Source organism: Oncorhynchus tshawytscha, linkage group LG33 (genome assembly GCF_018296145.1).
Source record: "Oncorhynchus tshawytscha isolate Ot180627B linkage group LG33, Otsh_v2.0, whole genome shotgun sequence".
NCBI lineage: Eukaryota > Metazoa > Chordata > Actinopteri > Salmoniformes > Salmonidae > Oncorhynchus > Oncorhynchus tshawytscha.
Window position 1 is genome coordinate 38,416,006 of NC_056461.1, and position 24,129 is coordinate 38,440,134.

The 24,129-nt window shown below is 42.2% G+C and overlaps 2 protein-coding genes and 1 pseudogene across 2 annotated transcripts in view; 1 reads left to right on the forward strand and 2 right to left on the reverse strand.

The window, feature by feature from the left end:
* Positions 1-24,129, reverse strand: part of LOC112231423 — a gene marked incomplete in the record, with an annotated part of 690,592 nt that overhangs the window by 199,029 nt on the left and 467,434 nt on the right.
* Positions 9,975-19,465, forward strand: LOC112230627 (claudin-4-like). Its single transcript, XM_024396900.2, has 2 exons — positions 9,975-10,626; positions 18,176-19,465. Exons 1-2 carry the CDS (start codon positions 10,041-10,043, stop codon positions 18,820-18,822), a joined length of 1,233 nt encoding a protein of 410 aa, XP_024252668.2. The 5' UTR covers positions 9,975-10,040; the 3' UTR covers positions 18,823-19,465.
* On the reverse strand, positions 21,292-23,987 carry LOC112231431 (annotated as a pseudogene).

Sequence of the window (24,129 nt, forward strand, 5' to 3'; positions counted from 1 at the left end):
TTACTGAACTCTCCATGTCCCTGTGTCTACTGGATGCTGCTGTGAACTGAGTCATTACTGAACTCTCTCCATGTCCCTGTGTCTACTGGATGCTGCTGTGAACTGAGTCATTACTGAACTCTCCATGTCCCTGTGTCTACTGGATGCTGCTGTGAACTGAGTCATTACTGAACTCTCTCCATGTCCCTGTGTCTACTGGATGCTGCTGTGAACTGAGTCATTACTGAACTCTCTCCATGTCCCTGTGTCTACTGGATACTGCTGTGAACTGAGTCATTACTGAACTCTCTCCATGTCCCTGTGTCTACTGGATACTGCTGTGAACTGAGTCATTACTGAACTCTCTCCATGTCCCTGTGTCTACTGGATGCTGCTGTGAACTGAGTCATTACTGAACTCTCTCCATGTCCCTGTGTCTACTGGATGCTACTGTGAACTGAGTCATTACTGAACTCTCTCCATGTCCCTGTGTCTACTGGATACTGCTGTGAACTGAGTCATTACTGAACTCTCCATGTCCCTGTGTCTACTGGATACTGCTGTGAACTGAGTCATTACTGAACTCTCCATGTCCCTGTGTCTACTGGATGCTGCTGTGAACTGAGTCATTACTGAACTCTCTCCATGTCCCTGTGTCTACTGGATACTGCTGTGAACTGAGTCATTACTGAACTCTCTCCATGTCCCTGTGTCTACTGGCCAGGTCACCTCTTTGTGGAAGTAACACGTGGCGCTGACATTTAGGCCGAGGTAAGTATAATGTTTTTGTGTGCTCTAAGGCAACAGTGTCTAGATGGATTTTATATTTGTAGTCCTGCAACTAGACCTTTTTTGGAACACTTTTTTTTTGTCTCACTGAGATTTACTGTCAGTGCCCAGGTTTGACAGAATCAGTGCAGAATATCTAGGTGCTGCTGTAGGCCCTCCTGTGGACAGAAGCACCAGATCATCAGCAAACGGTAGACATTTGACTTCAGATTCTAGTAGGGTGAGGCCAGGTGCGGCAGACTGTTATACTGCCCTCGCCAATTCGTTGATATATATGTTGAAGAGGGTGGGGCTTAAGCTGCATCCCTGTCTCAACCTCCAGCCATGTGGAAAGAAATGTGTTTTTTTTTTTCATTTTAACCACATACTTGTTGTTTGTGTACATGGATTTAATAATGTCATGTGTTTTTAACCCAACATCACTTTCCATCAATTTGAATAGCAGACCCTCATGCCAAACTGAGTCAAAAACATTTTTGAAATCAACTAAGCTTGAGAAGGCTTAGCCTTTTGTTTGTCAATTAGGGTGTACATGGTTTATACGTGTTCTGTCATATGGTAATTTGACATTTGCTCAGTACATTGTTTTCACTGAGGAAATGTACTATTATGTCTGCTGTCATTTTTCTACTTCATTTAACTAGGCCAGTTAAGAACAAACTCTTATTTACAATGACAGCCTACCAGGGGTCAATTGCCTTGTTCAAGGGAAGAACTTCTTTTTTTACTTTGTCAGCGCAGGGTGTTGCGCTGACCTTCCGGTTGCTGGCCCACCACTCTAACCACTAGGCTACCTGCCAACCCATTAAAGATGACAGAGGATTTTCCCAAGGTTGCTGTTGACTTGTATCCTGCATACTTATTGGGGTCAAATTTGTCTCTACTTTTGTGGGTTGGGGTGATCAGCCCTTGGTTACAAATATTGGGGAAGATGCCAGAGCTGAGGATGATGTGAATGAGTTTAAGTATAGCCAATTATAATTTGTGGTCTGTATATTTTATCCTTTCATTTAGGATACCATCAACACCACAGGCGTTTTGGGGATTAAGGGTTTGAATTTGTCCTGTAGTTAATTCAGTGTAATTGGAGAATCCAGTGGGTTCTGGTAGTCTTTAGTTCCTGTTTTAACAAATGTTAATAGAGTGGATGGGACTACCAGCCCTCTGCAACCTAGAAGGCAACCAGTGGGTCTGTCTCCTTTGTACCATGTTTCTTTTGTCTGTATTTCCAATTTATTTGATGAGGTCTGGGTTCCTGGTTCCTGGTTCCTCTAGGCCAAAGGCAGATGACCTCAGACCTTGTATATTCCAGGATGAGATAGTAAAAGTGTTTGTGTTCCATAGTGTCTAGTGTTGTTTTTGTGTGGTATAGGCCTGGACCATCACAGTAGGTGTGAGCAGAACATGTTGAGCATCTGATACATCCTGCGACCTAAGGGGTCGCAGGATGGGCTTTGGGCGGGTGTAATAGCAGGGGTTGGGCCTGTTGCTTTTTTCACGGCCTGAGCATATGTCCTGCTGTCATGTTGAGATCCTTGCCGCTGGGGCAGGGGGCATGGGGTGGGCAGAAGGGGCATAGGTCATTTGAACATCTTGGCCATGTTCTGTTATAATCTCCACCCGGCACAGCCAGAAGAGGACTGGCCACCCCACATAGCCTGGTTCCTCTCTAGGTTTCTTCCTAGGTGTTGGCCTTTCTAGGGAGTTTTTCCTAGCCACCGTGCTTCTACACCTGCATTGCTTGCTGTTTGGGGTTTTAGGCTGGGTTTCTGTACAGCACTTTGAGATATCAGCTGATGTACGAAGGGCCATATAAATAAATTTGATTTGATAGGTCTGATATGGGGGGCCTATATATGGTGTGGCCAGGGTTTGCTTGGGGTGGTCTTAGCTGGTTGGAGTGTGGCTGGTAATGCTGTGGTCTTGGTGTCCTTTTGGCGTGGATTCTCTCGGGGCAGGTCCTTCGGGAGGGGGTCTTGCAGGTCTGAGAGGGTGTCTAGCTAGTCTGGGCGGGGCATCCATTGTGAGGTGCTGGGGCGACGGTTGAGGGTGACGTCCTTTAGGGTCCTTGTAAAAGTTGTGATTTCTGCCGTGCAGAGGTGGACCTGGTCGTAATGGCTGTTGGAGTGGTCGGCCAGGTAGATTTATCATCATCGACTTTCGCATTCGGATCGAAGGAAAGCCTGAGATGGGGGCCTCGCTGTACTTCGGCTGGGTGGCGGCTGCCCTGCTCCTGATTGGAGGGGTCATACTGGGCGTCACTGTGGGAGTGTTTGGATGGATGATGGGAATCTTTGGATGGATAGTCTCCCTAGCACCCTGTACTCTCTCTATATTGGTCCCATTCAGTTATTATCCGGAACCCCAATATAGGAACATTTGGAAGGTTCTGATCACGACCTCCATCTCCTCCATCCTGGGAGCTCTAGGAGTGATGGGCTCCATCTTTGGGACCAGCTGCTGTAACTGCATCAAGAGTAACAGGGTCAAGGCCAGGTTCATCGTTGGAACATTCTTCATCCTGGCTGGTATCCTGCAGCTCACCACTGTGTTTTTGGTTGAACATTACTTAAGAATGGATGTCCACCTGAAGCGCTACCCATTCGTCCTGTTTACCCAGCATGACCTGGTTATTTTAGCTGAGTCTGTAGGTGGTCTGCCTCCATGCTCCTGATTGGAGGGACTATACTCTGCTGCTGTATCTACAAGAGGAACCAGCCAGACTCAACAATGACTCAATCAACCTCCCGCTAACAGCTCTGTCTTCAACAGGTCATATAGGAGTTTATGTCATATTGTGTTGGGATCATAGTCTGGTGCAGCTGCTGCTGCTACTGCTTTAACAGAGAGGCTGTACTTTCTTTTAATGAAAACAATGGAGAGAATATAATTGTGATTCTATATGTAATTCTATGATAAAACGGCCTCTATCCTTTCTGTTCAATGTTAAAAAGTCGGAAAGGACCAGATAGGTGTGAAAGCAACATTGTCATTGTTCCACCGTGTCTTTAACAGGTCAAAGAGGAGTTTATGACATATTGTGTTCAAATATTCAGTTAATTTAGACTGGGAGTTCCTGAGGAGACTCTGCAATGAAGGGACATATTCTCACTCTTTCCTCTCTGATGTCATATACCAGTATTGATACTTCTCTTTATGCTTCTTTAAAATGGGATGAATTTAAGTGGAGAAGAATTGAATCAGAGGTTGATTGTTTAATCCTGTTAAAGATGTTCAAATTAAAAACGTATCTGACAGGAAAGTGTTTCCTGGTTGCTGCTGGGCATTTCCTGTTCATGTTCACCACATTAACCACAAGCCTACAGTCAGTGACTGGGACCTTCTGACTGAAACATATATCATAGTGTATAATTATTTCAACCATTTTTATGAAACTGTTATCATTAGTCTATTTAGTCTATAGTATAGTTCATTTCAGTCCATGGATCGAACCTTAAAATTATTTGTTTCACACTCACACTCAAGAGACACTCGCAGGGAGCCAGCATGTTGAAGGGCATGGAGATCATGGGCATCACTACGGGAGTCATAGGATGGATTGTCTCTATAGTGCCCTGTGCTTTGTTTACATTGGGAGTGATGGACTTTCCACAGTACAGAGGTCAGTCTGGTTCAGATCATCACCTACTTCTCCATTATTCTAGGGTTGCTAGGGATGATATTCTCCATCTCAGGAACAAAGTGCACCAACTGTACCCAGAGGAATATGAATACGTCTCAAGCTGAAGTGATTATCTTTGGCGGAATATTCTTCATCCTGGCCGGTCTCATCCACCTGATCTTGATCTTCTTGGTTGTCCTTGACTTGACACAAAACTCGAACCCTGAGAACTTCCTGCGGAGTAATAACCTTACGTTCTCAGCTGAATTTAACAGATGGGCTGCTTCACTGCTTCTGATAGGAGGAACTATACTCTGCTGCTGTTGCTGCTTCATGAAACAAAAACCTGAGTTGAAATCTGACTCTGATTCCCTAAGTCATGTCTTACACAACCTGAATTTATCTTAGCCATTCTACCACTGTAAGCAATAGGTGTAAGCAATACATGCAGTATAGTCATAAGGAATATGACGATATATAATAGCTACACTTAGAAATCAGTTGAATCAGGTGTGTTACTGCCTGGCTGGAATAAAAGACTGCATCCACACTGGTGCTTTTCAGGACTGATGTTGTTCTTTGAATCAGTAAGACTTACTCAAAATGGCCATACAAAAAGTATTACCATGTGGTGACTCAGTGATGCACAGAATAGAATCCCACTTGAGAGAGAGATGTAAGCATGCTGTCTAAGGGCTGGGGTTGAAGTGGGATGTTTTTATAGGTAAACTGCTTTTCCATTATTATTTACAATAAAATGCAACTCTTATTAAATTGCAACTCTTGTGCTGTCTCCTAACTTCATTTGGTGGAACCTCGTTCTTCTTCCCACCCCGGGGTTGTTTTTGGACAGGGCCAAGGTCTTATCATGGTGTAAGTAGTATGCAGGTTATTTGAGTTGACAACCAGATGTTAGTGGGTCAAATGTTAGATTCTATCATCACCCATGTAAGCTGGGTGGATTTAGAGATTTGGCTCAACCGTTTCAAAATGTCTTCGAGGGGAATCCCTACACTCCAAAACTGACATTTCACCTGTAAATTAACTGATATAATTATTATTAACATCACACAATTAAAATACATCTTTCTTTTATGTTTAAATACATTTTTTCAGGCAATTATGAAATATATAATTGCCCTATAAAGCTTTGGCCAACACATTTGGGTAAAAACAACAGTCAGAAACAGTCGGTAAGGGCCCCTGGACAGCTGCATGCCAGTTACTTCTTGTTTTCATACCCTTCACTTCCTCTTCGTGTCTGTCCTGCAAACCCTAGGTCTAGTTTATACCTGACATCTCTTATCAAATGCAGACACCAGTCTGACATATTTACCATAAAATGTCAACTTCACTTCTGCTTCATTCATATATAACTAGGGCAAAATAACTTGGTCTGTCCCCCCCCATTTGGTCACAGCTGCAGACATAACTATGACCTCTTCCTCATATTTGATGGTAATTCTAACATTGGGTTGATCTCCTCAGGCTCCTCATTTCCACCTAGTTCCTCGTTAGTGTCTGTGTCTGAGTAGTGAGGAATGACTTTTGTTCTGGTTTGGTTAGTGAAGTCAATTTCAGTAGAAATTAGTAAGTTAGTAAGTTTCTCTAAGCACCTTTTTTTTACAGTCGGGTCACCCAGGGATCTTCTGAAATATACTGAACAAAAATATAAAAGCAAAATGCAACAATTTCAAATATCTTGCTCAGTTACAGTTTATATAAGGATATCAGCCAAGGGGGGGCCTGGGAGGGCATAGCCAGGCCCAGCCAATCAGAATGAGTTTTTCCCCAAAAAGTGCTTTATTACAGACATAAATACTCCTCAGCACCCTTGCCCTCCCCCCTCTGACGATCCCGCAGGTGAAGATGTGGAGGTCCTGGTCTGGCGTGGTTACACGTGGTCTGCGTTTGTGAGGCCGGTTGGACGTACTACCAAATTCTCTAAAACGAAGTTAGAGGAGAATTATTGTAGAGAAATTAACATTAAATTCTCTGTAAACGGCGCTGGTCGACGTTCCTGCCGTCCAATTGCAAGCGCCTTCACAACTTGAGACTTCTGTGTCATTGTGTGACAAAATTGCACATTTTAGAGTGGCCTTTTATTGTCCCCCAGCACAAGGTGCACCTGTGTAATGATCATGCTGTTTAATTATCTCCTTGATATGCCACACCTGTCAGGTTTTTGGGATTGTCTTGGCAAAAGAGAAACACTTTACAGCTTGCGTTTATATTTTTGTTCAGTATAGTTAGTGTTGGGTCTCATATTCCTCAGCAGGATCCATGGTGTTGGGTCTCATATTCCTCAGCAGGATCCATGGTGTTGGGTCTCATATTCCTCAGCAGGATCCATGGTGTTGGTGTCTCATATTCCTCAGCAGGATCCATGGTGTTGGGTCTCATATTCCTCAGCAGGATCCATGGTGTTGGGTCTCATATTCCTCAGCAGGATCCATGGTGTTGGGTCTCATATTCCTCAGCAGGATCCATGGTGTTGGTGTCTCATATTCCTCAGCAGGATCCATGGTGTTGGGTCTCATATTCCTCAGCAGGATCCATGGTGTTGGGTCTCATATTCCTCAGCAGGATCCATGGTGTTGGGTCTCATATTCCTCAGCAGGATCCATGGTGTTGGGTCTCATATTCCTCAGCAGGATCCATGGTGTTGGGTCTCATATTCCTCAGCAGGATCCATGGTGTTGGGTCTCATATTCCTCAGCAGGATCCATGGTGTTGGGTCTCATATTCCTCAGCAGGATCCATGGTGTTGGGTCTCATATTCCTCAGCAGGATCCATGGTGTTGGGTCTCATATTCCTCAGCAGGATCCATGGTGTTGGGTCTCATATTCCTCAGCAGGATCCATGGTGTTGGTGTCTCATGATCCTCAGCAGGATCCATGGTGCTGGGTCTCATATTCCTCAGCAGGATCCATGGTGTTGGGTCTCATATTCCTCAGCAGGATCCATGGTGTTGGGTCTCATATTCCTCAGCAGGATCCATGGTGTTGGGTCTCATATTCCTCAGCAGGATCCATGGTGTTGGGTCTCATATTCCTCAGCAGGATCCATGGTGTTGGTGTCTCATATTCATCAGCAGGATCCATGGTGTTGGTGTCTCATATTCCTCAGCAGGATCCATGGGGTTTAAGGAAATGTATTTGGCTATACACTGACTCTCTGTGTGTTGATCTGCCCTTTACAGACCTCCCCATAGAGAGTAAACAACTGTTCTATTTCTACTGACCTTCTGTGTGTGTAGACAGACAGAGAGGCAGAGAAAGGCAGTCCTTTATTTGGAAGGTTATACTAATCTCTCTCTCTCAATTTTCACCTAAAATTAACATACCCAAATCTAACTGTCTGTAGCTCAGGCCCCAATGAAAGGATATGCATATTCTCGGCACCATTTGAAAAGAAACACTTGGAAGTTTATGGATTTTTTTTGTACCATCATCTTTGAAATGCAAAAGAAAGGCCACAATGTATTATTCCAGCCCAGGTGCAATTTAGATTGTGTTCGACTGTGTTAGTGTCTCTTCCACCGGACGGTTGAGCTAACGTAGGCTAATGTAAATAGCATGAGCTTGAGCTAACGTAGGCTAATGTAAATAGCATGAGCTTGAGCTAACGTAGGCTAATGTAAATAGCATGAGGTTGAGCTAACGTGGGCTAATGTAAATAGCATGAGGTTGAGCTAACGTAGGCTAATGTAAATAGCATGAGGTTGTAAGTAACAAGACAATTTCCCAGGACATATTTGATATTGGCAGAATGCTTCAATTTTTGTTCATCTAACTGCACTGTCCAATTTACAGTAGCTATTACAGTGAAATAATACCATGTTATTGTTTGAGGAGAGTGCACAATTTTGAACATGAAAAGTTATTAATAAATAAATTAGGCACATTTGGGAAGTCTTAAAGCCCTCCACTATCTAGGAAGAACCCCCCCTCTCTCTCTCTCTCTCTAACAGTCACTGATTTACTGTTGTGTGAGCAAACTTTGAATTTGTCAAAGAATCCTCATTCCTACTGATTTCCTGCAGTACAACATTCTTATTACAATTTAAAAACTGTTACATTTACAGTGATACACACATACACATAGCTATCAACTTCTGCTCTTGTGCTCGAGAAGTTGTGTACCGTGGGAGCATAGTGGAGCTTGAATGAACGACAAATCATATTGCTAAAATACAAATAGCGCAACTTTTCTGCGTTGTAGTCTTCAATGGATTTCAATGGTAGACTGCGAGCAGGTAAATGTTGAATTGTAACGCAAAAATGCGCTGAGAAGTAACTGTCCTAGTCGGTGCTGCTGCTTTGAAAGTGGGTTGAAAACTACTGGGGCATATGCGGTCTCACCACATGTTCTCTGGCGGCCCTAGAAACATTGGCGTAAAGCAATCTTATGTTTTGAGTTCTGACAACAGTTGAACTAAGGTCATGACACATTTTACCTTACGTTCTTTAAAAAAATCCATGGGTACATAGTATCAAGGACTGCCCCTTAACAGGCAGTGACCTTCATACAGCAGAACTATTTCACCATTTGAACATTTGGAATTGCAAATTCACATGTGAAAAACAATCATGTGTTTTCTTACATGTGAACCTGCAAGTTTGATTTTCACATGTGTTTGATTTTCACATGTGTTTGATTTTCACATGTGTTTGATTTTCACATGTGTTTGATTTTCACATGTGTTTGATTTTCACATGTGAATAGTTTTTTATGTGAACTTGCAATTCCACATGTGAAAGTGAGATATTCACGTAAGGTGAAAACATGTTATTCTCCTCACTTGTGAAAATGTCTCACGCCATGACCTTAGAGAGCCTTATTTATTCTCTATGTTTGATTAGGTCAGGGTGTGACTCGAGTGGGAGAATCTATGTTTTCTATTTCTTTGTTGTTTTTGCCGAGTGTAGTTCCCAATCAGAGGCAGCTGTCTATCGTTGTCTCTGATTGGGGATCATATATAAGTTGTGATTTTCCGTTTGGGTTTTGTGGGGAGTTATTTTCTGTTTAGCTGTTTTGTTGCCTGACAGAACTGTGCGCTTTCGTTTTTCTACTTTGTTATTTTGTTGCGGTGTTCAGTTTATTAAAAACCACGATGCACCTTGGTCTCCTTCTTCAACCCACGAGAGTCATTACAAAATGTGATGTTAACATGTGAACTCTAAATTTAATAGATGTGAAAATATGGTTTCACGTGTGAAATTTAAACTCAACATGTGAAAACAGATATTTCACATGTGAAACTGCAAATTTGGCATGTGTTTTTTTTGTCATGGGATACTGTTGACTATATTGTCTTATGATGCTCTAGGAATTGAATTATAGATTAAATTGTACATGCTATTGTTGTCAGAGAGAGAGAGGAGGAAAGAGATTGAACTAGGAGAGGGGAAGGAGGAAAGTTGGAGAGAGAGAGAGAGAGCGAGACAATAGAGCAGGTTCGCTGTTAGGTGATCTCAAGCATGGCCCCTTCTCTCCTCCCTCCCTCCCTCCCTCCATCCTGAGGTGGAGGTTATAAGTACCTGTACTCTTGGTAGTCCTCCCCCATTCGGACTCAGACCTAGAGCAGCACATGGAGACGACCACCCACTGTATTCAGATTACACAGAGAGAGGACAAAGAACCTCTATGCCACATAGAGAGAGAGGAGACACAGACAAAGACAAAAGGCCATACAGTTTCACTCAGACACGCAGACAAACAGAGAAACCAACGCCTACCGGATCCAATATGGTGTCAGCTGGGTTACAGATGCTGGGCACGGCCCTGGGGGTCATTGGCTGGATCGGGACTATCATTGAATGCGCCATGCCCATGTGGAGGGTCTCCGCCTTCATTGACAGCAACATCATCACCTCTCAGGTCATCTGGGAGGGTATCTGGATGAGCTGCGTGGTTCAGAGCACGGGCCAGATGCAGTGTAAGATCTATGACTCCATGTTGGCCTTATCCCAGGACCTTCAGGCTGCCAGAGCCATGACTGTCATCGCCATCCTCTCCGGCATCATCGCCATCCTATTGGCTGTAGCCGGGGGAAAGTGTACCAACTGCGTGGAGGACGAGGCATCCAAGGCTAAAGTGGGCGTGGCGTCTGGGGTGGTGTTCATCATTGCTGGGGTTCTGTGTCTGATCCCTGTCTGCTGGACGGCCCACAGCATCATCCAGGACTTCTACAACCCGCACCTGGTAAGCGCTAAGAAGAGGGAGCTGGGGGGCGCGCTCTATATGGGTTGGGGGGCAGCTGCCCTGCTGCTGATTGGAGGAGGCCTGCTCTGCTTCAACTGCCCCGAGAAGGACGAGGGATCCTACACCGCCAGGTACAACAAGTCCCCTCGCTCTGAAACCTTGGGGCCAGCCTCTGGAAAAGACTACGTCTGAGAAAGGAAGAGAGGGAGAGAGAGAAGAATGGAAGAGCAAGAGTGGAAGAGAAGAGAGCGAGGTCTGTCTGCCATGGGAGACTGTCTGCCATGGGAGACTGTCTGCCATGGGAGACTGTCTGTCTGTAGCTGAGATCCAGCTGTGTATAAATTGACTCTATTCTGGCACTATGGTGCTGCTGTATTAGGAAGGTTTGATAATGAGGATATTTGAAGGTGATGAGCAAAGAGGAGGACCACAGTGACTAAAGAGTCCACGGAAGTTACAGTTGAAAGTGAACCACAGCTGAAGCTAGGTATAAAATATACTTTAGAACAAGAGGATTCTATCCCATAAGTCTTTGCATGAATATTGTCTGAACCTGTATATTCTCGACTTAGACCTGAAGAAGGAACTGAATTCCTTAAAAACAACCCCATGCAGTCTGCAACATTGTCCTGGGCTGGTTTGGCTGTGTGTGTGTGTGTGTGTGTGTGTGTGTGTGTGTGTGTGTGTGTGTGTGTGTGTGTGTGTGTGTGTGTGTGTGTGTGCGTGCGTGCGTGCGTGCGTGCGTGCGTGCGTGCGTGCGTGCGTGCGCGCGCGTGTGTGTGTGTTCATGTTATTGTTAATATTGTCATGTGTAGCTTTTCTTAAAGTGTATGAGTTACAATAGATAGTTCTGAAACTGTAAATAAATATCTTCCCTATGTATTTGAATGTATGTTTTGATGGCATTTCATCAGCACCATATTCAAGATGAGAAGTATTTCAGCACTTTATTTCTATCAGATGCAATAACTTTAATTCAACTAAATAGCAAGTAAATATTAAACTATGTCCATAAAACAAAATATTTCTCAGGTATTTTTCCCTGCAGTTGTACTATCTAAGGGGGGAATTCCTACCCTATTCAGACTGTTCTCTCTGCTACCGCACAGCAAGCGGTACCGGAGTGCCAAGTCTAGGACCAAAAGGCTACTTAACAGCTTCTACCCCCAAGCCATAAGACTGCTGAACAGCTAATCAAATGACCACCTAGACTGTTTGCATTGACCCTGCTGCTACTCACTGTTAATTATCTATGTATAGTCACAATTGTTTTACATGTACATATTACCTCAATTAACACTACTAACCTGTACCCCTGTACATTGACTCGGTACTGGTACCCACTGTATATAGCCTCGTTAATGTTATTTTATTGTTGTTCTTTTAATAATTACATTTTTTTCCCTTTAGTATATTTAGTAAATATTTTCTTAACTCTATTTCTTGAACTGCATTGTTGGTTAAGGGTTTGTAAGTAAGCATTTCACTGTATTACTTTCCTGTTGTATTCGGCGCAAGTGATAAATACAATTTGATTTGAGTTGAGCACTTGTAAATTGAACGTCCCACTGGGCATAGACATCAGTTCAACACATCTAATTTTGATTTACATTTGGTTGAGTTGTCAACTACCGTGAATTCAATGTGAAATCAACAACAAAACATTTCACTACGTCATTAGATTTAGGTTCAAAGTTGGGTTCAAAAACAACTTAAGCAAGAAAACAGCACGCCATTCACCCGCTATTCGTTTGGCGTGGAGATCAAATAAATGAAGGTCTGGCGGCGGTGTGTATACAGATATTCTGACCTTGACTTAATTCCACCACCTTTACGTGGGATGAAATGATGAATAAGGTTGAGCAACCTGTCGGTTCCAAGTGGAACGACATCTACGTTAATTATTTCTGATAGAAGTAACACCATTCTACATGCACTGTAATTTACAAATTGATAAGAGCTATTGATAAGTGCTATTGATAAGTGCTATTGATAAGAGCTATTGATAAGAGCCATTGATAAGAGCTATTGATAAGTGCTATTGATAAGTGCTATTTATAAGAGCTATTGATAAGTGCTATTGATAAGTGTTATTGATAAGTGCTATTGATAAGTGCTATTGATAAGAGCTATTAATAAGAGCTTTTGATAAGAGCTATTGATAAGAACTTTTGATAAGAGCTAGGTAAATGAGAAATCAATTGTTTTAGATATATTTGACCTTGTGATCACTGGAGACCAATGTGAAACCTGTCATATGGCAGCAAACTGAAGCATATCAACATATCACCTTTTCCACAGTGAAGTTTATGAAATGCTGGACTTATAACTTGAAGGGATGAAATTTGAAGACCCAAGCTATAGGCTTCTGTAGCAATGACAGTACAGCGCCAAAACTGACGAGTTGGTTTATGATTTCTAGAATGTTTTAATTATTTATATCCCCTGACTTTTCACTGTATATAAAAATATATATTGGTAGCCACCATCAGTTTTAATTTTATTTAACTAGGCAAGTCAGTTAAGAACCAATTCTTATTTACAATGTCAGCCTAGGAACAGTGGGTTAACTGCCTTGTTCATGGGTAGAATGAAAGATTTTTTTCCTTGTCAGCTCAGGGATTTGATCTAGCAACCTTTCGGGTTCTAGTCCAACACTCTAACCAGTAGGCTACCTGCCATTACACAGTCATTTATAACTGCCACATAAGTATTAGTTTCCTTACATTGTTAACTCACTTTAGTGTTAGTTTCCTTAACTTTATAACTGTCACTTTAGTGTTAGTTTCCTTACATTTATAACTGCCACTTAAGTATTAGTTTCCTTACATTTATAACTGTCACTTTAGGGTTAGTTTCCTTACATTTATAACTGTCACTTTAGTGTTAGTTTCCTGACATTTATAACTGTCACTTTAGTGTTAGTTTCCTTACATTGTTAACTCACTTTAGTGTTAGTTTCCTTACATTTATAACTGTCACTTTAGGGTTAGTTTCCTTACATTTATAACTGTCACTTTAGTGTTAGTCTCCTTACATTTTGTATCACTCCATTACATCATTAGTTTACCTTTCTTTGCTCTGTCTCGTTCTTCTGATTGTTCCTCAGGATCGCTAGCAATAGTGGATCATATCAGGCTAACGTATTACAAGTTGTGCAACAATTTGGGACATGCAGCCTATTTTAATCATTATGGAACCCATAATTAGCTGTTTTAAACCTGGAGCCTGGCCCACAGTTTAAGACCACTGGACCGTTTTCATCACATGATTAGTGAAGATTATTAGGATAGATTTATAGAACTGCTGTTTAACCCCTATTGTACACTTTTCTCACCTTCCAATATTTCATAGATTGAACAATTGAATTTGGCAACTTCAATTGATCCATCAATATATGTTGTACATAAAAGCTCTACAAACCCATTTTTTTAAATTATAATTCAAAATTACTTTCCTAACCTAAATAATATACAAGATCAGAGTATTTTTAAATCTACCAATTGGTGCTGAAAATGAGATGTGTATTTGCATGGCTTTCTTTCATTGATCTCTAATTTTCTGAACGATCTCTCCATATATTCTAGTGCAGTGGTCACCAACCGGTCGATCACGATCGACTTGTCAATCGCCAAACATTTCTGTAAAAAACCCAAGGATAAAGCCTTGTGTTCCTATTTTTTACAATTTTCTTATTAGACTCGGGCTGTTGGTGGTAGATGCAGCCAATGCAGCTGCCCTGCGCGCCGGTTAGGCTCATTGTTGCCATTTCACGTGTCTGATGGAACAAACTCTGCCTTTCCGGTGGGCCCGGGGAGGAAATCAAGTGTACTCTAAGTCTACCACTGGCCAATCAGATTGCTCAGATAACCGAGTCTGCAGGAACGTAGCAGGCATGAAAGAAAGCTACAGTAAAGATTGTACTGTGGGATTTCAAAAAAATTAAAACCATGAGTAGAGAGAGACTGTCAACGAATACAGCAAAGAGCTGCTGTTTTTATGAGTGACTTCATATGTTTAAGTTCTTACTCAGCACTGTCAACACTTTGTTTTCAATACTTTTATAAGTCATAAAATGCACGTTCTTCCTATTTCCACTCAGCGCTACAACAAGCAGTAATGAATTAGGAAAGTGTATCTATAGGCGTTGTCATTTTCATTGTCATTATTATCATTTAATATCAAGGAATATTTCACTTGCTCTGTTCATTGGAGTAACAAGGTGAATTTGTGCATGAGGCAGAAATTATGCGGTGCGACTCGAGTTTCGCCATCAGCTGGAAGACGGTGTCCCTTTTTGGTCAGTGTCAGTGGAGGAAAGAGAGAGCGGAGGGATGTTGAGAGATGGACCCTCAGTCTGCTGCTCTCTCCCTCCACTGAGACTGACCATCAGATGCAAGCGCCATCAGACCAGTAAAATAAAAAGCTAATTCGTTAAACGTGTGCTCACTCAGCTGTTCATCACAAGTCTTTTTTTAAACTAAGCAAGTCAGTTAAGAACAAATTCTTATTTACAATGATGGCGGCTACCTGCCGCATAGTGGATCTATTACCGGTGTGATCATATAGCCTACCTCAAATTTTGTAATATCGTTTAAAAAACAGTCCCGAACATCAATGCATTGGCAGGTAAATTCAAGCAAAGACAGTATGGGGTGAAAATGTATTGGGCCTATAGCTTACTGCACAAACCTCATTGCTACATTACTGTTTTTAATTGGATAATGTTGCATAGGCTTACATTTTTTAAGTCGGGTTAATAAAAAAATCAGAATGGTGGATCTCGGCATGCATTTTGAATCAGAAAGTGATCTTGACTCACAAAAGGTTGGTGACTAATGTTCTAGTGAGTCTGTCGAGATAATTCAAGTTAAAAGGTACACCAAATTTAAGTGGATGGCTTTTGATAAATGTACTGAAAACCCTATTGAATGAAACTCCACAAGAAAATGTGCTGGCCACCGAGGGTTTTCAGCAGTTTAATATAATTTATTCAGCACAAGGGAACCACGCCTGGAAACCCTGTTATGCATAAGGTCATTCTGAATACCAACTACTGAGAAGCACGTAGGAAAGCCATACATTTCCTAAGTCTGAATCAGGCCCTAAATTACTGGCTATTAGTTTTTATTTGTATTTTTATTTCACCTTAATTTAACCAGGTAGGCTAGTTGTGAACAAGTTCTCATTTACAACTGCAACCTGGCCAAGATAAAGCAAAGCATGTCGACACAAACAACAACACAGAGTTACACATGGAATAAACAAACATGCAATCAATAATACAGTAGAAAAATCTATATACAGCATGTGTAAATGCGGTAGGATAAGAGAGGTAAAGGCAATAAATAGGCTATGGTGGCAAATTAATTACAATATAGCAATTAAACACTGGAATGGTAGGATGTGCAGAAGATGAAACTGCAAGTTGAGATACTGGGGTGCAAAGGAGCAAGATAAATAAATAAATACAGTATGGGGATGAGGTAGATTGGATGGGCTATTTACAGATGAGCTATGTACAGGTGCAGTGATCTGTGAGCTGCTCTGACAGCTGGTGCTTAAAGCTTGTGAGAGTCTCCAGCTTCAGTTATAACCTAAGATAAGTTGCGTTGCATGGTATAAACAAGATGGCGCCGCCAGAGAGTGCCGCCTCGCTTCTAGTCCTTAGGAAACTTTGCAGTATTTTGTTTTTTTATGTATTATTTCTTATATTGTTAGCCCAGAAAATCTTAAGTGTTATTACATACAGCCGGTGTATGGGGCCTTTACTTGCAGAGTAAAAGTGAGTGCTCCTTTCCTATCCCCAGACTCCAAAAGTGAATAGGTATTCCCTGTTTTAGTTCACTTTTAGTTAACACAAAAAGTGCAGATTTTCAATACCAAATAAAAAATCTAAGTTGGACAGTTGAGAACATTATTCTGCCAGTAAATCATACGTTACATAATACCAAGAGTAGTGTCCATTTTTGGCATGTGACAAAATGCACCAGTTGGTCTTCTTGACCCTTCAAACAGGCCACAGGTGTATTTCCTCCTTAAAGGACAATTCCACCCAAAAACAATCCTTTGCTATTTTTTTAAAATTAGTCCATTAATGACGTAGTCCCAAAATGTTTTGCTTGTCAGCACTCAAGTTTTCAAGATATGTAACTTTCAAAATAAAGAAATCATATTTTGAAAGTTATATAACTTGTAAACTTGAGTGCTGACAAACAAAACATTTTGGGACTACGTCAACAATGAACTATTGAAACAAATCCCAAAATATCGTTTTCAGGTGGAATTGTAAAACTACTCAAATGCATGTATTCATTGCCTCCTACTGCCCTGAGGAGGTATAACATTCTGGTCTCATGAGTTACTCAATACATTTACATTTCAGCAGTGGAGTAAAAGTAAAGATACCTAAATAGAAAATGACTCAAGTAAAAGCAAAAGTTACCCAGTAAAATACTACTTGGGTAAAAGTCTGAGAGTATCGGTGGTACAGTGGTGGATAAAGTATTCAATTGTCATATTTGAGTAAAAGTAAATGCTATACATCAAATTCCTTATCTTAAGAAGACCAGACTGCACAATTGTTATTATTATTTACTGACGATTATTATTAGTTGTTTATTTTATTTTTACGGACAGCCAGGGGCACTATTTACAATTTCAGTATTTGTGTTTAGTGATTCCGCCAGATCAGAGGCAGTAGGGATGATGCGTTATTATTGATAAGTGCTTGAATTGGACCATAATTCCGTCCTGCCTGAGCATTCGAAATGTAACAAGTACTTTTTGGTGTCAGGAGAAATGTATGGGTGTAAAATGTACATATTTTCTTTAGGAATGTAGTGGAGTAAAGTTGTTAAAAAATATAAATAGTAAAGTACAGATACCCCAAAAAACGACTTAAGTAGTACTTTTACTTAAGCACTTTACACCACTGAATTTCAGTCTTTACGCAGGATCCACAGTTGGATGTCACTCACTGTAAAGACAGACTTGGAAATAACATACTGAAGTTAATACTGTGTGTGTGTGTGTTCAGGTGGGGGTTGGAGAGAGAGACATTGTCCTGTGTTTGGGAGCGTTGCTTGAGATCCTTCAGTAAAGCTCATATCACCAGAATAAAACACACAAAGAGCAGGAAACAAGGCCCAGGGATATCCAGTGTCTTCATTCCTCTATTGTTCGGGAGCATAGAAACCCAAACCCCACCCTCCCCACCTCCCTCCAAAGTGTGCTCTATATAATAAGATCCTGTTTACGCCTCGTCATCCCAGAACTCAGGCTATCAGAGAGAAGGAAGAAGACCACCAGTGGTCAGTCTGAAGGAATAAGAGGCAGATGAAGAAGAAGGAGAGGAGAGCCTCCATTGCAACCTTTCCGTGTTCGAGACTGTGCAGCATTGTCTAGACAGAAGCAGTTTGACTTGATCGAATCATTGACAAATAACCGTGTAGAGGCTAAATGTGGGCAGGGGTGTAAGTCGATCATCTGTACAACAGCAGCAGTAGATTCAGCGTACCAGCCGTAGTAACCAGCGGCACTAGTACACCTTGAACTTTGAACTTTGTATACTTCAGCCATGGCTTCCCAGGGCCTCCAGATTATGGGAGTAATGCTGGCTATGATTGGCTGGCTGGGGACCATCCTCACTTGTGCCATGCCCATGTGGAGGGTCACTGCCTTTGTCGGAGCCAACATCGTCACCGCTCAGGTCATCTGGGAAGGGTTATGGATGAACTGCGTGGTTCAGAGCACGGGCCAGATGCAGTGTAAGGTCTATGACTCCATGCTGGCCTTACCCCAGGACCTCCAGGCCGCCAGAGCTATGGTCATCGTGGCAGTGATTGTGGGCGTCTGCGGCGTCATGATGGCCATCGTCGGGGGGAAGTGCACCAACTGCATGGAGGACGAGGCTGCCAAAGCCAAAGCCTGCATCATCGCCGGGATCGTCTTCATCATCTGTGGCCTCCTCATCTTCATCCCTGTGTCATGGTCGGCCAATACCCTGATCAGAGACTTCTATAACCCCTTGGTGATAGAGGCCCAGAGGAGGGAGCTGGGGGCGGCTCTGTACATCGGCTGGGGCTCCGCAGGGCTGCTGCTGTTGGGAGGGGGTCTGCTCTGCTGCAACTGCCCCCCCAAGGAGGGCAACATGGGCAGGCCATATGTGGCGGCTAAGTTCGCCCCCGTCCGGACCACATCTCCATCCATGAACTATGTGTGAGTGAGGAGTAGAGTCTCTGGTGGATATGGGGACATTCTACATTTTTTACATTTGACATTTTAGTCATTTAGCAGACGCTCTTATCCAGAGTGACTTACAGTTAGTCCATTCATCTTCAGACCGCTTGGTGGGACAACCACATATCACAGGCATAGTATGTACACTTTTCCTCAATAAAGTAGCTATCAGCAAAGTCAGAGCTAGTAAGGGGAGGCGTTCAGGTGCTTTTGGAAGATGGGACTGGGGATATAGGAACAGGATGGGGTGTTCAGTGTTACATATGAAATGTTGATGCTCTTATTGAGTTGTCCGATGCTCTTTTGCAGATGATACTAAGTTTTGTCTATTCTACATATTGCCAGCTCTATGTTCTAAGTATATATTATATCTTATGACGTGATATGATGTTGGGTCTGCTCCGCTTGATATATTTCTATATTCTGAATGTTGCTAGGTGACTTTGAAGTTGTAATGTTTTTACATTGATGTCCTCCTGTGACAACATTTATTTTTTCTGCTCAAATTGAATGTTACATTCTGTCTGTATCCTATTATAAGAGTACTCTCTTTTGTATGCTTTTCAGTATGTGCATTTTTCCCCATTTTTCCCCACATTTTAAATAAAAGTAGATTTTAAAACGAAAATAAATGTCTGTTTGAATATAAATATTTAGCATCATGGTTTAAATTACGTTGTTGTTCTCTGTTCATTCGAGTTGCGCAAAGTAGACGCATAGACCTATTGATTAAAGAGGAATTTCTATTGGCAAGGGCATTTTTCGCCGTTAGGCTGTTCGACCCCTCGTGGGGTGACAGTATTTTACAGAAAAAAAACCCTGAATACAACAGATTTCGGCGACACCTCGAGACAATCCGTTTGCGCGCGCCTGGAAACACATTGACGAGGAATCCAGTTTTTTGTCAAATTGACGTCTGATTTGAATTTTCGCAGCGGGTTAGGATAACTTACAAAGCAGGTTAGGATAACTAACTTAGAAGGTTAGGGAAATTAGGTTGTTAGGAAACGGGTTAGGGTTAGCTAAAATGCAACAACAACAAAAATCCACTTTTGACATTAATTGAAAAAAGATGGATCCTTTCTAGCCATGTCTGTTTAATGGCAACAGAGAGCGCGCCTCTTTTCACATACAGTAGGCAACAGACCGCACATTTACCAGTTCCTTTTCAGGTGAAAATAAATGTCCAAATATAGATATAAATATTCCCCTGCCCAGTTTTCCTCAAGACGGGTTTCTGAAAAGGAATATTAACATAATGTATGTGCTGAGCATCACTAAGGATTCCGTTTTCAAAATTCGTTGAGAAAAATGTATATATATATATATATTTTTATAATTTTACCTTTATTTAACCTGGCAAGTCAGTTTAGAACAAATTCTTATTTTCAATAACGGCCTAGGAACAGTGGGTTAACTGCCTGTTCAGGGGCAGAACGACAGATTTGTACCTTGTCGGCTCGGGGTTTTGAACTTGCAACCTTCCGGTTACTAGTCCAACGCTCTAACCCCTAGGCTAGCCTGCCGCCAAACTTAAAAAATATATATTAAATAACAACACTCTAAGAGCAAATAGTAAGTGCCTTACTGCAATGTCCTTGCAGATTTTACGGAAAAGTAGGCTAATGTCCCAAAAGGGATAGAAATCTGTGAAAATCCCCCCCACAAAACCACGATGTTGTTTGTTTACAGTTCGAGCAAAACTCAGTCAAAATTCAAAACAGTATGAAATTATTATTCAATTATTATTCTGATGTAATCGATAACCATTCTAAATGCGCAAGCTAAACAAACGGCAAAATATAGTATATAAAGTAAACTAGGCTATAGGCTATAACAATACACAATACATAGGCAGAGGTTCCTAAACTTTTTCACTCAGTCCCCCCTTCCAGCATTGGGGAACATCCCGCGCCCCCTGCGCACTCGCCACGTCTATTTCTATGCGCACAAGCACAGTTCGTGACACAAACTGTTCACACCCCTCTTGTTGGTGGATATAATTTTGCAGGTTCAAAGCTTATTACCTGCAGTTCTACACAGTTTTTCATAGGGTGCAAAGAAAATGTTGCCATTTTAAAGCTAATATATATTTTGCCATGTCTAATGTGTATTCATTTGATATTTGAGTGACAAAAAAATACAACAATATCTATGGGCTTAAAACAGCCAAATTAAAAACGTTAGCTGAGATGAGCTAGTTGATGTGGACATTTCTGAAAAGCTATAAATAACTCTAAGCCAGGGCTGTCCAACCCTGTTCCTGGAGAGCTACCGTCCTGTAGGTTTTCAATCCATCCTCCATCTAGCGCACCTTTTTTAATGTTTTTTTTTAACCTTTATTTAACTAGGCAAGTCAGTTAAGAACAAATTCTTATTTTCAATGACGGCCTAGGAACAGTGGGTTAACTGCCTGTTCAGGGGCAGAACGACAGATTTGTACCTTGTCAGCAAGGGGGCTTGAACCTTGCGGTTACTAGTCCAACACTCTAACCACTAGGCTACCCTGCCGCCCCGATTCTAATAGTTAGCTGGTTGAAAAGCTGAATCAGGTTAGTTACAACTGCGTTTGGAGGGAAAACCTACAGGAGGGTAATTCTCCAGGAACCGGGTTGGAGAGCCCTGCTCAAAGGTATGAATTGACTAACATGAGGAGGAACTGATTTCGAAATTGTGCATTCTACTAGTACGACTTTCACCCACAGTTTGAGAACTTATGGGCTAAAACACACATCTATTTTGAAACGCACGTTCCAAAAAAGAGTAGTCAAAGAAATTAGTAGCACAAACAATTCACAAAACGAAAAAAAATCTAAAAACCCTTTCCATATATATATATATTTAATTTACAAACTCATAAATATTCTATCCCCGACGCAGAGGACTTGGGCGCGATGTACTTCGCTCCATTATAGAAGGTCTCCCCTCGACGGGCACTGACAGCAAAGGAGCGCGCCCCCGATCAGGAGCGGTCCTGACGCGCCCCATCCGAAGTACAGGGACGCGCCCAGCTCTCTCCTTTGTGAGTCGGGTACCAGGGAGTTGTAGAGCGCCCCAGCCACAAGGAAGAACACCCCGGCAGTGATGGCCACCCGGGCCTTGGCCGTCTGGTCCCCGACGCATGTGGTGCATTTCCCCCTGACAACCGAGAGCAGGAGCCCGAACAGGGCCAAGAGGATGGCGATGACTACCATGTCCCGGGCGGCTTGGAGGTCCGGAGGCAAGGAGAGGGGTGAGTCGTAGACCTTACACTGGATACGGCCTGTGCTCTGCACCACGCACGTCATCCACAGAGCCTCCCAGATGGTCTGCACCACCACAATGTTGTTTCCGATGAAGGCCGAGACTTTCCACATGGGGAGGATGCAGATGATGTTCCCCACCCAGCCCAGCACCGGGAAATCTGCAGCCCCAAAGATACCATCGTTGCCAGCTACTGTTACTCCTATATGGATCTCCCTCTTCTCCTCCAAAAAGCACACCGAGTGTGTGACCCCTAAAGCAGAATAAGGTTATATAGAGAGCCAACCGAGCCCCCTCCATCCCCGGGTGGGCTTTGGCTCTGTTACTAAGAGATCCACATATCTATCACGCTGTCCTGGAGTTCAGGAATGTTCTTCCCACACAGGAAGCCCCTCAATGTGCCCAGCTCTGTACAAAATCCTGGAAAAATACCCTACATAAGAATGTGTCTTGGGCCGTTGCCAAGAGATATGCACCACATTTAAATTATTATAATTTCACAGCTGAAAAATAGACCGCTCCAATCTGCAAAAGTAGGCTACTCAATTATGAAATAAACTTGTCGCAACGATTCTTGTGCAAAAGTTTATTTGTGCGGGTTTTGGCTTCTAATGGTCTCTCCAGTTTTGCATTGGCTGTCCTACACAATGCCACAGGTGGAGAGGTGTGTGTGAAACAGAAGATAGGGGTTTCGTGGCTTGCCTTTTAAAAATTATTCAGCGAGCAGGGGAGTGAGTAAAGAAGAATTACACATTATAACTAAAATAATAAGATGTTACACTATTTATTTTATATTTGCACTATTGCACAAATTATATATTTTTTACATCCAAAATCATGAACGTGATTTTTTTTTAACATTAAATAATTAGGACAGGACACTGTTATCACAAATTATGTTTTTTTACTACCATGCACTGCGATGGACACTAACTTTGGAGCCAGACCAGATGGTCGAAACTCAGCAACGGCCTTTAACAGGATGCAGTAAAGCATGCTGTTGTTATCGAATAAAATATACCTTCCCAATTAAATGTGAAGTCAACTAAATAAAAACACAAAATAGGAAACAACCAAGAGCTCAAAAAAGTTAAATAGGCTGATCACATTAAATTTGAGATCTAAAACAGCATTGCTTTGTAGGCTTTATATTACTTTTGAAAAGCTTTTCGCCAGTCGCGTTATATAGAAAATGAAGAAAGTAGGGAAGAATGAAAGAAAGAATGGCGGTGTGAAGGAGACGTTTAATATCAGGGACTTTTGCTGCGTTCAAATACTAGTCGGAACTAGGAAACTCGGAACTACAACCAAGTAAGCAAGTGGGACATCTTAGTTTACTCGTTCGAGTATCACTTGAACGCGACAATAGCCCACGTGGGAATTTGATTTCCGTTGTTGGATGTTAAAATTATAATTTATCACAGAAACCAACAGCTCACTCATGAGCATCCATTAGAATCCAACAGCCCATGCGTGGCGAACTTTCAATACTCTCCAAACTGACGCACAGGATTTACGCACAGAAAGCTTAGCCATTCGGGTTATTTGCAGATCAGTGGATACAAATGCGTATAGTTAACATGCTGCACATGAACGGACTGGGACTAATAGACTGACAGCTGGTATCAATAACAGTAAATTGCGTAGTCTATGTTCAGCACTTTGTGGCGGAGAGGGGAACGATGCCTCATTCACGTGCTAGTCGGAACTAGGAAACTCGGACATTTCCGACTTGCTAGCTCAGGGGTGTCAAACTCATTCCACAGTGGGCCGAGTGACTGCAGGTTTTTGTTTTTTTAACTTTCAATTACCAGGTGAGGGGAGTTACTTACTAATCAGTTACCTTAAGTCATCAATTAAGTGCAAGGGTGAAGGGAAAACCCGCAGACACTCGGCCATCCGTGAAATGAGTTTGACACGTGTGCTAACTGGTTGAGCACGGCACGTGTATAACTACAACCATTTCGGATATTTCTGAGTTTCCTAGACCGACTAGCGTGTGAACGCAGCATAACATATGGGTAGTTTGGGCATGCTTATTAGTTCG

Excerpts from the sequence above, each read along its gene's own strand:
- LOC112230627 (XM_024396900.2), top strand. The coding sequence starts at position 10,041 with ATGCCACATAGAGAGAGAGGAGACACAGACAAAGACAAAAGGCCATAC. Across the intron at positions 10,627-18,175 it reads TAAGAAGAGGGAGCTGGGGG|CCATGGCTTCCCAGGGCCTC; the intron begins GCGCGCTCTATA and ends TGTATACTTCAG.